This window comes from Pteropus alecto, unplaced genomic scaffold, assembly GCF_000325575.1.
Source record: "Pteropus alecto unplaced genomic scaffold, ASM32557v1 scaffold25, whole genome shotgun sequence".
Classification (NCBI taxonomy): domain Eukaryota; kingdom Metazoa; phylum Chordata; class Mammalia; order Chiroptera; family Pteropodidae; genus Pteropus; species Pteropus alecto.
Window position 1 is genome coordinate 29,321,904 of NW_006441955.1, and position 17,066 is coordinate 29,338,969.

The 17,066-nt window shown below is 33.5% G+C and overlaps 1 protein-coding gene across 3 annotated transcripts in view; it reads left to right on the plus strand.

Annotated features, from left to right (window-relative positions):
* Positions 1-3,582, plus strand: part of PRKACB (protein kinase cAMP-activated catalytic subunit beta) — a 109,683-nt gene extending 106,101 nt beyond the window's left edge. For all 3 annotated transcript variants that reach the window (XM_025052068.1, XM_006919355.2, XM_006919354.3), the window contains one exon: positions 273-3,582. In XM_025052068.1, coding sequence (XP_024907836.1) covers positions 273-398 — 126 coding nt within the window. In that variant the 3' untranslated portion in view covers positions 399-3,582. The remainder of the gene's footprint in view (positions 1-272) is intronic.
* The last annotated feature ends 13,484 nt before the right edge of the window (positions 3,583-17,066 follow it).

Below are 17,066 nucleotides of genomic sequence, written 5' to 3' on the forward strand. Positions count from 1 at the left end.
ATTTGTTGTTCCTCTTATTCCAATATGTGTGTTTTTTTCCCACACCACCAAACAATTAACTCAATTCTTACATTATCAACCTGGAGATCTTGTCAGATCCCACAGGTTAAGGGCTCAGCACTACATAACAAAAGACACCTTTGCCACTCTCTACATTTAGGAAATTCCAAGAGTTTTTAGGAACTCTGTGCCACAAACCTGAATGAAGGCCAAATATATTTCTTGTTATAAATCACAATATCACACTATTTTTCTCTGTATCTCAATTATAGGTTGAAGCTCCATTCATACCAAAGTTTAGAGGCTCTGGGGATACCAGCAACTTTGATGACTATGAAGAGGAAGATATCCGTGTCTCTATAACAGAAAAATGTGCAAAAGAATTTAGTGAATTTTAAAGATGAGCAATGAGATGACATCAGAGCTCATGCTCAGTCTTTGCACTCTCTTGAGAGATAAGGTGGAGCTGAGACCGTCCTTGTCGAAGCAGTTACCTAGTTTCTTCATTGCAGCGACTGAGTGAGGTCTTTATTGCCATCATCTGTGTGTGCACTCTGCGTCCACCTATGTAACAAGGCACCACTTAAGCAAGCATTGTCTGTGCCATAACACAGAACTAGACACTTTCCTGCTTCTCTTTGGTTTCCTTCTCTCCTCTTACATCTGTTTCTTCTTTTTTCATTTTTATTATTTTTTTCCATACAGTGCTCCATTTTATTTTGTTGTTGTTTCAAATGGGCAGTGTTATGGCGATGTGATATTCGAAGGGAAGGATAAGTACTGCTTTTAGTAGTTCTTGCCAATATTTTTGTTGGTCAGTGACTCAAAGATATACTTTCTAATCATTATTTTTACTTGGAGTAGCTCAGACTCAGTGTTGTCAGAACTCTTGACAATTTTGAGGATAGAATGTTTTATCACCAAGGAAATGTACACACATTTAAACAATAACTTTCTTAGAACTCACTGTTCTAGCAATAAATTTGGACAGACTAATAAGAGTTGTTAAACCTAGAAATTTGGATTCCTATAGATCAGAGGTCTATTTCCCTTCACCTCTTTTTATATCATCCTCCCCTTGAGCAATTCAGTGACCAACCTGTGCAGTGTGACAAATGCGTCTCATTCACAGGAAAAAACTAATGATATGGATTATCATCACCCAGATTCTCTCACTTGGTACCAGCATTTCTGTAGGTATTACAGAAGAGTTAGTTCTAAGATTTCTAAACCTCAACTCTTCCATAACGGTTTTAACCAGTATTTTAATAGAACATGACTAATGAAAGTGACAAATTTTTAAGTTTCTCAAGTAAGTCCTCACTATAAATTTTTTAAAGGAAAAGAAACTAACTAAAAAGAATATTAATGTGGATAAGTACTTTGCTAAATCAAATGGCTTGATTCTTGTAAACAGTGTAAACAAACTCTTACTTCAATGAGGTTTTTTGTTTGTTTTGCTTTGCTTTGCTTTGTCACAGTTAAGAACCAAGGAAGTTGTTGCCAAGGTTGTTATTCTGGTGTATTATATTTGTCAGCCTGGGATAGAGGCACTGTGCAACTTTGGTTTTCATCCTATGCCTCATCAATGAAGAGGGACAAACTTTATAAAACCGCCACAATTGTATTTTAATTTTGAGGTGTGATATTTTTAGATATGTAATAATTTCTAGCCTCTTTCGGTAAACAGAATGTGTGATAATGCAGATACAATTTTAGTATTGAAGTTTAGTTTTTTAATATACTTTTTTGCCAACTGACTTAACAACATTGTGGTCATGTGGAAATTTCAAGCACTTTTGCACATTTAGTTTTGTGTTTGTTGAGAATCCATGACTTAACTCAGTTTTTTAAATATTTTTTTTCTTTGCTTTTAAATCTTCCCATCTTGTTTTATCTGTGTGTCAGTGACCTGTCCTAAAACCACACATCAAAATAGTTGAAAATAAACTGTGTTCATTTTTTATCATCAAATTACATGCATATGAGTTGTTTTTACTCAATCTGATATTAATGTATGTAAGCATTCTATTTGCTTCATTATAAGTATGTCAGGTAGGTCACCGACTACTTTTCATCTCTACCACACCCTTGCAAAACCTTTGAAGACATTGAGAAAGCCCGTCTGAGATGTTCTCTGCATCAGTCTGTATGTCTTTCGGTTGTCAAGTGTTTCTGCATGTTTATGTCATTGACAAGCTGATACTGATTTCAGCTTTTGGTCCACCTATATTTAAAATGTGCAAGACAAGTATGAACTACTTTGCTGTAGCAAGTTTGATGAAACAAAAATATATCATCATGTTAATAAATTTAAAACGTCATTTATATAAAATATTTTAATTAGTTTTTTTATTTCATTTAGAACCCAAGAAATGCTGATCATTGTATTCTATATGTATGCTACAAATTCTATGGTAGCCTTGCTGTATATTACTGTAAAATTATTTTAATAAATCTTGGGGATGACAATTTGATTATTACATTTTAGTTTTCAGTAATTAAAAAGATTTCTATAAATTCTAATTTTTTTAAAATGAAATTACTACTGTCCAGTACAACTTGTTATAGAATCTATCCAGGTAGATGATCTGTAGGCAGTACATTGGTTTTGAGGGCTATTTAGCTATTCCATTTTATTCCCTATGTAAAGAACATGAACAAGCTTTTAAATATATTGAGGTAGTCTATTTCCAACCAATGAAGTACACTGAATTAGAGTATCTGAAAATTATACAAAATTCTGTTTCTGCCACAGTTTAGCCAAAAACAATATAAAAACTCGAATAAGAAATAAGTGGCACAAATCAGTATTTAACCTCAGATTATTTTATTTGAAACAGAAGAAATTATGTTTTTATTCAGTAAATAACGAGATGGCTTGTAGAAGAAGGAGCCCTAGACCAAGTTTCAGGCCTAATCTGTCACTATTAGCATGACCTTGGCCTCAGTTCTCTTATCCATGAAATGGAAGAGTTCCATTAGGCAGTTTCTAAGGTCCCTTCTAACTTTCACATGCTAAGATTCTTTATATTTGACATTTTGAAGGGATAATATGCTTTGAAGTAAATTTTGTTAAGGTGATATTTTAGGGCATCTTTCTTATCTCTTATGGTGTTCTTAAAATTCTTTGAATATCATGAGAACCTCGTGTCTGTTATGATTCCTTCCTCCTTCACTGATGCTAAATATCCAATTGATATCAAACTGTCAACCTACCAAAAAAAAAGATATTGTGGCTTGTGGGTATTGCTGTCATGTTTTTTGATAAGTTCTTGTATCAACTGCCCATTGGCCTGAAAATACTCATTGTAAGCCTGAAAAAAAAAAATCATTTTTCTTTCCCACTGACTGTTTTTTCTGCTTATTGTAAAAATCAAATGAAATAATGTATGTGAAAACACCTTGTAACCTGTAACCTATCAATGTAAAATGTTAAGGTGTATTGTTATTTCATTAATTACTTCTTTGTTTAGAATGGACTTTCCTATGCACTGCGGTAGCTAGGAAATGCTGAAAACAGCTGTGTTTTTTAAATAATCAATAACTGTAAAATTAAAGTATCTTCACAGGATAAAACAATTTATTGAGTCCTGAATTCTCTTTGGTTCCCTTCTCTTCTGATTTGTTTTCTGCAGATACTACAGATATTTATAGGTTCCTAGTTTCTCTCTGTTTGAGTTGATCTTTTGGTGATGGGAACAGGGAAATGGGAAGGAATGTCCACCAGTCTGTTCCAACTGTTTACTAAGAAACTACTAGATTCATTTTATAGTTTCTAAAGTGTTTCTACTTCTTCCTCATGCTGTTAATTTAAACTGTTCCTAACATAACGTTGAAAATATTCATCTTTAAAGGATTGACACTGCAAGAGCCTTCATCCATATATTATAACAATGAACTGTGAATCTACGCTTTTTTCTCTAGAAGTGCTTTCAGCTTCATATTACCTCTTTCAGTTTTAGCCAGGTTGATTAGTGTATGTTCACATAATTGTCCTTGACCTCGAGAAATAATTTTTAGTAATTATTTTAATAGCTTATTTTTCATTGCTATAATTTTTACTGCAAACATTTGTAAATATTGATGCATTTTAAAACATGGTGCTTACTATTTTTATACCAGTGCTTTCTTATTTTATCATTGTTAGTGCTTAATATAAATTCCAGTTTGCTCATTTCTTTATACAACTAATTATAAAAATCTGGGCATATCTTTACTCCACAACTATCATCATTTGAAATCTAGTTAATTTTTTCTTATGTACAAATGTCGAATATGAAGTTAAATATTTTCATTTTAGCTTTCCTGAATATTTTCTATATGCCTTATTTAATAGCCTTTGTGTCCTTTGATAAGGGCTGAGTTGTGTCCCACCAAAATTCATATGTTGAAGTCCTGACCCCCAGTATCTCACAATATGACTGAATTTGAAGGTAGGGACTTTAAAGAGATTATAAGATAAAATGAGGTCATGTCAATGGACCCTAATCCAATATGACTGGTGTCCTTACAAGAAGAGGAGATTAGGATGTAGAGAATACACAGACTGAGGGAAGGCCATGTGAAAACCTAAGAAGAAGATGGCCATCTACAAGCCAAGGAAGAAGGCCTCAAAAGAAGCCAATCCCGATGACACCTTGATCTTGGACTTCTAGCCTCCAGAACTGTGAGAAAATAAATTTCTATTGTTTAAGCCACCTGGTGGTACTTCGTTATGGCAGCCCTAACAAACCAGTACACCCACCGATTGTATTCCCACAGTGTACACTGTATTCCCATGGTGAACAGTATTGATTCTTCCTTCAAATGCTTTATACTTAGCCAAAACTGAACTAATTTACCATAAGCAAAATTTTTTTAAAAATGGATGTCAGTTGGTCGCAAACCTCAGTGCACTTGCTATTTTGTTTCTATTGGAATATAAGCAGGAAACAGGAAACCGTCATTACTGAGAGTAGTGGAAAGCATAGGTAACTGAAATCACTCCTAACTCCCGGTCAGACTTACCCTTTGCATCGAAGCAGTGCTAATACAACATAAAGTTGAACACACCATACCCGTTTAGAGTCTCTGCCCATTTCTTAATGGTGATGTTAATGAGGCAGCCAAAAGAAAAGTGGAAATAGGGATAAAGAGTCAATGACAAAACTCCACTTGGTTTATCATCTGATTACTCAAGTGTTAATAATGCTCACAGAAAATGATTACCTTAATGTGTTAATTTTCTATCACTATTGTACCAAATTACCACAAACTTGGTGGCTGAAAACAACACCAATGTATTATAGCTCTGGAAGTCTGACATCTGAAGTGAGTCATACTGGCTTAAAATCAAGGCATCATCAGGGCTACATTCCTTTCTAGAGACTCTAAGGGAGAATCTGTTTCCTTGCTTTTTCCAGGTTGTAGAGTCTGCTCACTTTCCTTGACTCACGACCCATTTCTCCATCTTAAAAACCAGCAACATCAGATGAGTCCTCATATCACATCCCTCTGACCTCCTCTTCTGTCTCCCTCTTCCACTTTTAAAGACCCTTGTAAATTGAGCCCACCTGGGTAATCCAAAATACTCTCCTCATTTTAAGATCAATTGATGAGCAACCTTAATTCCACCTGCAACCTTAATTCCTCACTTGCCATTAAACCTTACACTTTCAAAGTTTCTGGGGATTCAGACATGGACATCCCACGGGGAGACATTATTCAGACTATTACACTTTATAACATCATTTTAGGTGGGAAATATGATTATCTGAATGATGGGAATAGAGACAGCTTTTCATAATCCACAGAGAACAAAAGCTTAAACATTTTCCTGAAGCATGGTGGTTAGCATGCAGTGAGTATTCGAGTACATTTTCACAAAACTTAATTGAGTAGCAATATCCATTCTGTGTACTTGAAAGATACTCAACATCACTATTCATCAGCAAATTGCAAATTAAAACTGTCATTAGGTACCACTACACACCAACAGAATGACTAAAATTAAGAACACTGATAATATCAAGTGCTAGGATGCAGAGCAACTGGAACTGTCATGCATTGCCTGTGAGAATATAAAATGGCACAACCACTTTGGAAAACATTTTAGCAGTTTGTTATAAAGTTAATAATTCACGTATCATATGACTAGCTATTTTACTTCTAGATGTTTACCCAAGATAATGAAAACATATGTCCACACAGACATAAATGTTTACAGCACCATTATAACAGTCCCAAACTGAAAACAATCCAAATGTCCTGCAACAGGTGAATGAATCAACAAATGGTGGTATTTCCATACAATAGAATAAAGCACCAATAAAAAGAAACAGGCTAATAATACAAGCAGCAACATGAAGGCATCTAAAATGCATTTTAGTTGTATACATTTGTCAAAACTATTGAACTATATACCTAAAATGAATATATTATGCCTTAGTAAAAATGATTTTTAAAAAACAATTATGAAAAAAATAATTTTTAGAATAAATTTAATTATAGTGATATGGAAGATATGGTCTAGAAAAACTCAGAATTAATATGCAAAAGATGGAGATAGAAAAATATGAAAGGTAAGTTAAGAAATGGGAAGTTAGCTTCAGGAGACATGAAAATTGTCTAAAAGTTCTAAAAGAAAGAGACAGAAACATGAAAAAGTAATGTCTTCAAAGTTCTAAATGATTGTTTTACTTAGAATTATATACTGAGGCAAATTATTGTTTCATTGTAAAGGGGGGACTAGTTCCCAGTACCCTAAGCCTCTGCCATCAAATAGGCATGGGGCAACGGAAAGTGATGGTAAAAACTGGAAGGAGAAAGGTATAACTAGAGTATTTCTCTCCCTGTGCCTGTGATCTGTACCATCTCCTGAGTCTTCTCCACTGTCTCAACTCCTGGGCACTGTCATGGTTCCATGTTCCATGCCCTACCTCTTGAGCGCCTCCTTTTCCGCTCCTAGGCTGATAGAGCTCCCTGCTGTTGTTCATCTTTCAATTTCTTCACCATCTAATACTTGTCTTTATTTTAGGTTGGTTTTATAAACTTAGTAATAATGTGACTGGTACTTATTTTTGTTATACAGGGTACAGCTGTTTCACTATTCATCACCTAGGTAACCGATTTTTTCTATTAAACTCCTCCGTTGAAATACCTAGAATGGTAGTTACTTTTCTGACTAGACCCTGATTAATGTTCCCATTATCAGCACTCCTATTCTACATTCCACCCAAAGACTCCAGCCATCACAGTAAGAAAAGAAAGAACAAAGGTGATCCTGGTCATCATTGTAAGAGAAGAAACAACAATGGTAAAATAAAGACCATTCCAAATAAAATAAATTGTGAAAGTTTTCTACTAACTGATACTCAAGAGGAACTTCTAAAAATTCATTTTAAGAAGAAAGAATATGGTCCCAGAAAAGAAATAGCTTCTGGGAAGTCTGAAGGAAAGAAAAAAGAGAAAACACTAAAATAAACATCATTAGGAATAAGAAATGAGACACAGAAGAGCTTTAAAAATTAGAATTCTGGTCAGGCTGGAATATTAAAGACACACAAACCTTTTTCTTCTCCCACCCTTCCTCCCAAACTCATAGAAATGACAGAATATATTTTCAAATATCTTTAAGGATGTAGATTGCACTCAAAACAAAACATCTCCACAGACCAGAAACAGAACGGAAATATACAGTGGTAAGTGGGGGTTGAAGCCACAGACTTACTAACACAGTAAAAAGTTATTTGTTACAATGAGATAATTACAGTGCATGCAGAAGAAAAAGATAGAAATATTAAAGAAAATTCAGAAATGGTAATGGATATTGAAAACAAAGGTGATCCTCTACTGTCATCCTGAATTAAGAAAACACTTAATTTATATATTGAAAGAATATACCATTTTTCAGAAAAAATTGACATAGAGCTTTTGACACCAAACCATATCCTGGTGAATGTTTTACTTCAACAATTAAAACTTTATGCATAAGTGACTATGTACCTATCGGTAATCACTTTAAATGGAAATGGATTAAATGCTCCAATCAAAAGACAGGGTAGCAGAATGGATAAGAAACAAGACCCATGCATATGCTGTCTACAAAAGATCCACTTCAGATCAAATGACTGACACAGACGGAAAGTAAAGGGATGGAAAAAGATATTTCACGCAAATGGAAATGGAAAAAAAAAAAAAAAAAGCCCAGATAGTGATACTTATATCAGATAAAATAGACTTTAAAACAAAGGCTGTAGTAAGAGACAAAGAAGGACATTACGTAATGATAAAGGGATCAATAAATCAAGAGGACAAAAACCTAGTAAACATATATACACCCAACATAGGAGCACCTACAAACATAATTGCTTTGTAGGTCCTCCTATGTTGGGTGTATATATGTTTACTAGGACAAAAACCTAGTAAACATATATACACCCAACATAGGAGCACCTACAAAGCAATTATTGACTGACATATAAGGAGAGATCAACAGTAATACACTCATAGTAGGAGACTTTAACATCCCACTGACACCAATGGATAGACCTTCCAGACAAAAAATCAACAAGGAAACAGTGAGCCTAAAAGACACACTATACCAGATTTATTTAATAGATATTTTAAGAGCATTTTACCCCAAAGCAGCAAAATATACCTTCTTCTCAAGTGCAAGTGGAACCTTTTTCAGAATAGACCACATGTTAGGACACAAAACAAGTCTCCATAAATTTAAAAAGATTCAAATCATATCATAAAAAAATAACACTGCATACTCACCACCTAGATATAACTCACACGAGTATATCTTTCTGTGCTTTTTCCCCAATATATTTTTATAAATTAAGATATGTAACTCTTGTTCACATGCCTCATCAGCGTGTGAGTAAAATGAAATTATATTAACATTTGTATCCCTCCCCCCACCACCCCCCCAAAAAAACTACACATAAAGGTCAAGTCACTCCAAGGTGGAAACAGAACCAGGCTAACCTCAGATATATTTACGATAATACTCAGGGCCAAAAGATAATTAAGCAATGGCTATAAAGATCTAGGGGAAAGAAAGTAGAAGCCAAGAGTATTATACTCAGCCAAGTTGTATTTAATTTGAAATCACAAGACAGGTACCTTTGAACAGTTAAAAGAAAGAAATAGAAAACCTATGCAGCCTTCACATCCAACTGGTTATATAAATCAAAATAAAGAAATTTGTAATGAAGAAACAGTGACAAAAAGCCCATGGAGAATACTGAATCTGTCTAAATATCATATGAAATTACAAACAACTATCATAATTACAATTACAGAACCAATGTAAATGTTTTAAACCTTGGCAAAATTAGAATAAGATAACTAACAAAATTGAAAGGTGGAAAAGGGACTTGAGACTGTTAATTTCCTTATCCTTTATGGCAGGAAGTCAACTAGAATCTAAAATTAGTACATGTGGTTAAATATGATAATGACTCTAACTTCTTAATGACTTTTATTTTTATAATTTTGCAATTCTTTTGTGAGAAGGAACATTTATCAGCAGTTTCCATTTTCACTTTTCTTTTTCTGGTGTTAAATTCAATTACTTTTTCTTAATTTCAGTTTCTTTTAGTAAGCTGAATTTTATAATACAGGTAAAATTAAATTAGACTTTCTATTAAAAAGTATGATACAATTTTTATAAAATTAGTGCTATCAAGTTATATACCCCCCCCCCCCCAGCCTTCTGTGTCTGTACGTGTACAGGGAGAAACCTGGAATAATGTTACTGATGATATGGGATTTAAGGCTATTTTATAATTTCTCCTCTGAACTTTGCCAATTTGCTTGAATTTTTTAATGGTAGAGTAATTAATCAATAATAAATATGCCCAATAACAAAGCATTGATATTTTTATCCATTAAAACTTATCAAATATTATGAGATTTACTCTTAGCAATTAAGCCATTTTTACCATTTAAGTCTTCTTAAGAAATCCTGATCCCCTCCTTTCAAGACTGAAAATGAGATACTGTATCACTGATAATTGCTTTTGAGCAAGCCACCAGATATCACTGAAATGCCCTCACTAGCATTATCATTGCCATAAAGAAATGTTTTCTTCCCATTTCTCATTTCCCCAGCTCATGAGCACCCTTTCCTTTAACAGCCAAACTAATGTCATGTGGAAAAAAAGACTCTTGTCTTCGCTGCCATTTCTTTACACGGTACGTTAAAAAATCATACTCAATGGCCACAACCAAATTATTGTTAAATATTTACTATTTTCTGTAATACTAAGTCAAAGTTAAGAAGCACATAGCTGAGTTAAAGGCAGACTGTTTTCTGTGAATAAATCATGTGGTTACTAGCACCCCAAAAAAGACTCTTTCATTGAAGCAGCAATGTCCTTCTTTTTTGCTTACTGATCTTTGAATAACCTCATTCCTATCTATACCATGGCTCAGAAAATAATCACTAACCAAACAGAAGTTTTCTTCCAAGTAATGAATAAATAAAATACTGCTGAGCATTTCTCTTTTATGTATACTCAGCACCCAAAACCCAGTGTAGAATCTACTTATCAGTGGTCTTACTACATTGTTCGAGATTGTAAGATTTTTTTTTTCTCATTTTGCTTTCCTGCCATACATACTTGTCATTTATTTGGGACTGATTTTGTACACTTCTTATTGGTGTGATTGGTACCAATTCTTGTATAAGGAGGAAGACTTTGAATCTTGCTTTTGTATTTTTGGAATTGATAGTAGTTAAGACTCTCTCATTAGCAAGTGACAAACCACACAAGGCAAAGTAGCTTTAGCAAAAAAAAAAAAAAAAAAAGGAAGTAGTGAACTCAGATATCCAGGAAGACCAAGGGTGGTCTTCTGTCACAATAAGATTTTAAAAATTCAAACTATATCATCTAAACTCTGCCTCTCTCCACCTCTTAGCTCTACTCTCCTCAGAGCTGACTGCATCCTCAAGAGGCACTCTCAGTGGGGCAAAAGTTAAAACCACCACTCTAGGCTTGGACTTTCAAAAGAGTTTATGGTCCCAGATAAAGGATAAAGTGGTCTGTTGGGTACTATATCAGTCTCCAAAGGGGACTCTGACGGCCTAACCTGTATCAGAGCTGACATCAGCGTCTGGACAAAGGGATATACATGATTGACAGCCTCACCAGAATTACATGGATTGGGGGAGAGACAGTTCTCCAAAGAAAGATATGCTGGTCAGACAGAAAAAAAAAAAAAAGCTAGTATTCACTAAAACCTCTTCTACATCTTCAACAACAAAAACTAACAATCTTGTATAGAAAAGAATTAGTTTGTGTTTTCTGGAAAAACTTTAGGGGTATACCAAAGTGATGGGTTTAAAAACTTCACTAATAGCAAACCACTTATTAAGAAATTATCCTAATTAACAATATCATGGGCTGGGGCAAATCCTACCAAAAAAAAAAAATCCTACAATATCCTACTTTAAAATTTTTCTGGCTCTTTCTTCTTCCCATTCTTTTTTCTTGTGTGAATTTTTGCTTTTGGGAAATCATTGAACTCAAAGATTTATTTGTCCCAATCCATAAATTCACAATGAATATTCTCACTGGAATCTACTTCGCTATTTAAGATTTTTAAATTATTATGAGATAAAATATTTATTTTGTTATTTTGTTATTTTCATCATTACTTTTGTCCTAATTTTTATTTCTATAAAATGTGAAATTTAACAATAGCATGTAGTTCATACAAAGTGTTATTCCAAACAAACTACGCCCTGTTAACTGAATGTTATTTTAGAGAAAATGACCAAACAGCACTTGTAATGCATTACAATAGTTATAAATATATTCACAAATATTTGACATTCCATTGAGAAGTGAGGTTTATGTCCCCTGCCTTTGAAACAGTACTGACTTTAGCGACTCATTTCTAACGGTATAGTGCAGAAGAAGTGACAGTGTGTGACTTCTAGGGCTAGATCATAAAAGGCACCATAGCTTCAACTTTGTTTACTGAGAGCTCTAATTTGGAGACCCAAGTCACCATGAAAAAGGCTCAACCATCCTGAAGTGCCACACTGTGAGGAAGCTCAGACCACATGTAGAGGCCATACTTAGATATCTGACAATATCTTCACCCAAGATCTGAGCCAACAGCCAGCATCAATCAACAGACACGTGAGTAAAGATGGCTCCAGATGATACCAGCCCCTCTATAAAGTCACTCCCAGCTGTTCAGTGTTCTCAGCTGAGGCCCCATCTTGGTGTAAAAACAAGCCATGCCTGCTCTTAAAAAAATTTCTGTTTGAATTCTAGATTTATGAAATCTCTGAATTTAATAAACTGGTTGCTTTAAGAGGCTAAGAGCTTGGGGGTAATTTGTTATGTAACAACAGATAACTGGAGCAGGCATACCCTCATAAAGTATTAAGAATATAATGATTAATACCACTCCCCCTAAAAACGTAACAGTTAAAGTAAGACTCTATTGTATACACATCAGCTGGGCAAAAACTAGGGAGCCTAAAAATATAATTGTGACAAAGATGTGGAGCAATCGAAACTCTCATACGCTGCTTTTTGGAAATGTAAACCGGTCAACCATTATGGAAGACAAATCTGGCAAAATCTAGTAAAAATATTCCAGCACATGCCTAGTGACCTCAGTTTCACTCAGAGAAATACAGCCTAGAGAAACTCATTTATCCATTAGGAGATATGTATAAAAAATATTCATTGCAAAATTACTTGTAATAGCAAAGAAATTTAAAGCAATCTAAGTGAGAATGAATAAATAGAGGTGAATTCACATGATTAAATTCTATGCAGGAAAAAAAAAATGAATGAGAGCTACAAACATCAACATGAATGAACCTAGAAGCATACAACTAAGTGGGGGTGGGGGGGGAATTGCAGAAAACTCTAAGTATGATAGTTTAATCCAAGTTTTCTATATACATATATTTCAGCATAGTAGTAATAGCAAAGATTATGAAGCCAGACTAACTAATTGGGTTCAAATTACGCACACATAATAACTAAATGTCTCTGAGAGAGTTACCTAATCCCTCTGGGATTTAGTTTCCTCATCAGTGAAAGGGGGACAATATTAACTAAAATATTACTACTAACCTCACAGAAAATTTAGCACTTTTAAAGCCCTTAGAAGAGGGTCTGGAATACTGCAAATGCTCATTTGGCTAATATTTTATTTATAAGATTTAAAGAGTGCATGAAAATGATAAACACTAAATTCAGGATAATGATTATTTCCTGGGGAAATCTTCACTGAATGTCCATATTAAATTTGTGAAATGACGCTTTTGGACTGAGCCAATGTCAAAATGCCTCTCTTGGTCAATAAACAATAGAAATGCTCAGCAAAATAGAACAATAGTACACAATCTCAAATGATTTCAGAAGAAAACAAAGGACATACTCAGGCACTGGAAATGAAAGGGAGCTGAAGGCCACAGTGCAAGCAGGAACCAATGCGAAGATGGCCCATGGGATAGTGGACTAGCTGGAGGCCCTAGGGACTGGCTGTTGAAGTTTTATTGCCCATTAATGTTGGGAGAGGAAATGTGGCATTAAGCACATAATAAGAGAATAGCAGATACTTCTGTATTAAACCTGGAGCCTAAAGACTGACTATCACTGCAAAGGGTACTCCAGCCTCCATCTCTGGCTAGTAAGAGGAAGCTTGTCATTTGGGGGGAACATGTAGATAAAAAAAAAAAAAAAAGATAGTTTGAGAAATCACATTTCCAAGTCTGAAACTCACACAAATGTGAAGTCACAATGTGTGGTGTAGAAACTCAAGCAGAGGAATTAAGAAAGAAATTTGTCTAGGACTAGTTAAACTCCTTTGTCAGATATAAATGCCAAACCATATAGTGGTGACACTTACATAACACAATATTCCTTTGGGAAAAATATCTAAAATGATATCAAAAAATTTACAAATGATGTGAGGAAATCAATTGCCATAAGGAAGATATGGCAAATACAACAAAATTGGAAATTAGCACTCCAAGGACCAAAAAACTAAGTAATCCATCCTCAAAAATTAAGTTTTAGAAATATGAGAAGATGAGGAAGAGAACCAAATGAAAACCCTAGAAAATGAATACATAGCCATTGAGCAGAGAACCAGAAGACTATTTTTTTAATCCCTTCCCCAGCCTCCAAAACCCTCTCCCATTTGGCCACTATGATTGCATAGTAACATACACACAGATAAAGACATAATTTAAAAATTAGAAAAGAGAACTAAAATACTCAGAATGTGGCACAAAGAGATGAAAAATGTGTAAAAGTTTACTGAGACTTGCAGGATAAAATAAGAAGATCAAAAATGTATCAAAGAGAGAACACTAGATATTCAATTTTCAGAGCAACAATGACCAAGAAATTTCCATTAAAGAAACATTAGTTTTTAGATTGAAACATGCATCAAGACCTTGGAAAGGTAAATAAAAGCGAATTTACACTGGATACAGCAAAGAGTAACTGTAGAGTTATCAAAGAACATAAGGAAATCTTCAGAGCAACTAGAAAGAAAAGAGTTACCTACAAAGCATGACAACTAGATAGACTTTTTACCAGCAAGCATAGATACTAGAAGATCACAGAATAATATCTTCAAGAGCTGAGAAAAAATATCTGTCAAGCTACAATCCCATTTCCAGTCAAACTCTCTTTTAAGAGTGAAAAAAGCAGAGAAGACATTTTCAAACTCAGCTCCTTAGTAAGAGAAATATTTTTTAAATGTACTTCAATAAGAAAGAAAGTGAGCCCATGAGAAGGAGTAGGATACAAGAAGCAATAATGAACAAAGAAATTAGCAAATATGTTAGTAAGCATTCACCATAAATAAAATAAAAATTTGTGAAATGAATATAAAATTATTTTATAGATCTTCCCTTTGAAGCCACAAGGCATTTCTAACTACACTTTGAAAAACATTGAAATAGGTTTTCTTCAATAATTCAAAGGTGATTCAACCTAGTAAATCAATTATTCTGTTATTGTAATTTATTACATTAGCATCCACTCCTAATTTTAAAATTTAAAAAATAACTTAGTTAATTATAATGGAAGAAAGTTTTAGTAACGTGATAGTGGTAACCTCCAAGAAACCTATCACAAACATGGACTTTACAGTAAATATTAGAAGCATTTGCATTTAAGTGAAGAATTAGACATCATTAGTATTCAACACTTTCTTGAGACCTTAATCAATGCAATAACATCAGGCAAATAAGCAGAAGTTTAAATGTTAGCACTAGAGGAGTAAAATGTGTCTACATTAAAAATCTAAGAAAATAAATGAAAAATAACTGGACTTAATAAGAGAGCAGAATCAACCTACAAAAACAATAGTTTTCCCATAAGACTCAAATAAACAATTATAATTGAAAATATAATTTTAAAAAACCCATTCACAATATTAACAGAAACTTTATCATACTAAAGAATAAATGTAACAAAAAAAGAATAAGATATGATTGAAGAAAACTGTAAATCTTTATAGAAGAACATAGAATACAACTTGAATAATATAGAGAACCAATATGCACCTAGATGCAAAGAGTGACAAAGAATCTCTCAAATTAAACGTTAGATAGGCTCCTTTTCTACTAGGCCTCATCCTTGTCTTCAGCCAGCCTAGTCTAGTTTTAAAAAAATACTGCTCAATCAGTTTAGTGAGAGTCCCTCACCCTTAATATCTGATCACTATAACCTTCCTTTAGCAAGAACCTTGTTAATTTAGTTTATCGAGAATCGCCTTACCCCTGACATTTCCTCTTTGTAATTTTTTTTACCCACTAATACCCTCTTCTCTGCTCATTGGCTATACATCCGCTCTTATCTTTGTTGTATTTGGTGTTGAGCCCAATCTCTGTCCCCTATTGTAATACAAGAATTCTGAATAAAGTTTTTCTTACCAGTATAACAAATGTCAGAATATTTTTTTTCTTTAACGAGAGTCAATATTGTAGAGTCTCGTCAAATTAATCCATAAATTCAATATTTTCTAATCAAAATCCTAGAGAAGTTTTTGGAGTTTATTAACCTTATTCTCAAGATTTCATGAAAGAGTACAAATGTTAAATTCTACAAGATAATCTTGTAAAATAACAAGGACAGGTAAGTTGTCTGCATGTCTGAAGACTCTATAAAGCTACTCCAATTAAAACAATATGGTACTGGTGAGGAGACAAATAGATCAATAGAAGACAACAGTTTAAAAATATCCCAAGAATTTACAGGAATTTATAATCTGAGGCAGACTGCATATCTAAGCAGTGGTGGGAAAAATAAACAAATATATAAATGGTATTATGACAGCTGGTTATTCATTTGAAAATCTTAAAAAATTATGACAAACATAAAAACAAATTCAAGATGGATTAAAAATTAAATACAAACAGTAAAAGTATACATTTATTAGAAAAAAATGGAATGACATCTTTATAATTTTGAATATGTCTTTCTAAGCAAAATGCAAAATCCAAAACCCAGAAGCAATAAAGGAAAAGACTGAATACTACAATTTTAAACCATAAGTTAAAAATGTATGACAGAAAAAGCTCCACAAAATAATTTTAAAATAAATAATATTCTGCAAAAATAACTCTAACAAAAGACATCCCAACTAAAAGAAAAATATGAATAATTCATAGAAAAATATAAATAGCAAAACTTTTTTTTTTGTAGAAAGCCCAATTATATCAGGAATCAGAATCAAGGTAATGCAAATAAATACAAGATGGTGAGACAGAATAAAAGATTGAGGGAGGTCATTTTCATAATAAGAATTCATGAAACTTTATGGGAAGTTGCTTGGGATTGGAGTGAAAAACAACAAATATCAAGGTGTACGAGATATGGAATATAAGGAATGCTGAGATTAAACAAGAGTTCAAGGACAAGAAATTCTAGGTAAAAACAGAAAAGCAGGCCTAGAAAACAAGTGGTCCAAACTAGAACAAGAATTCTAAGAGCTTCAAAAAAATTGGCTTAAAAAAAGGTCTAAGATGGATCTCAATAAAACATAGGATGTAGATAAAAAGCAGGATGATATTAAAGATTCGG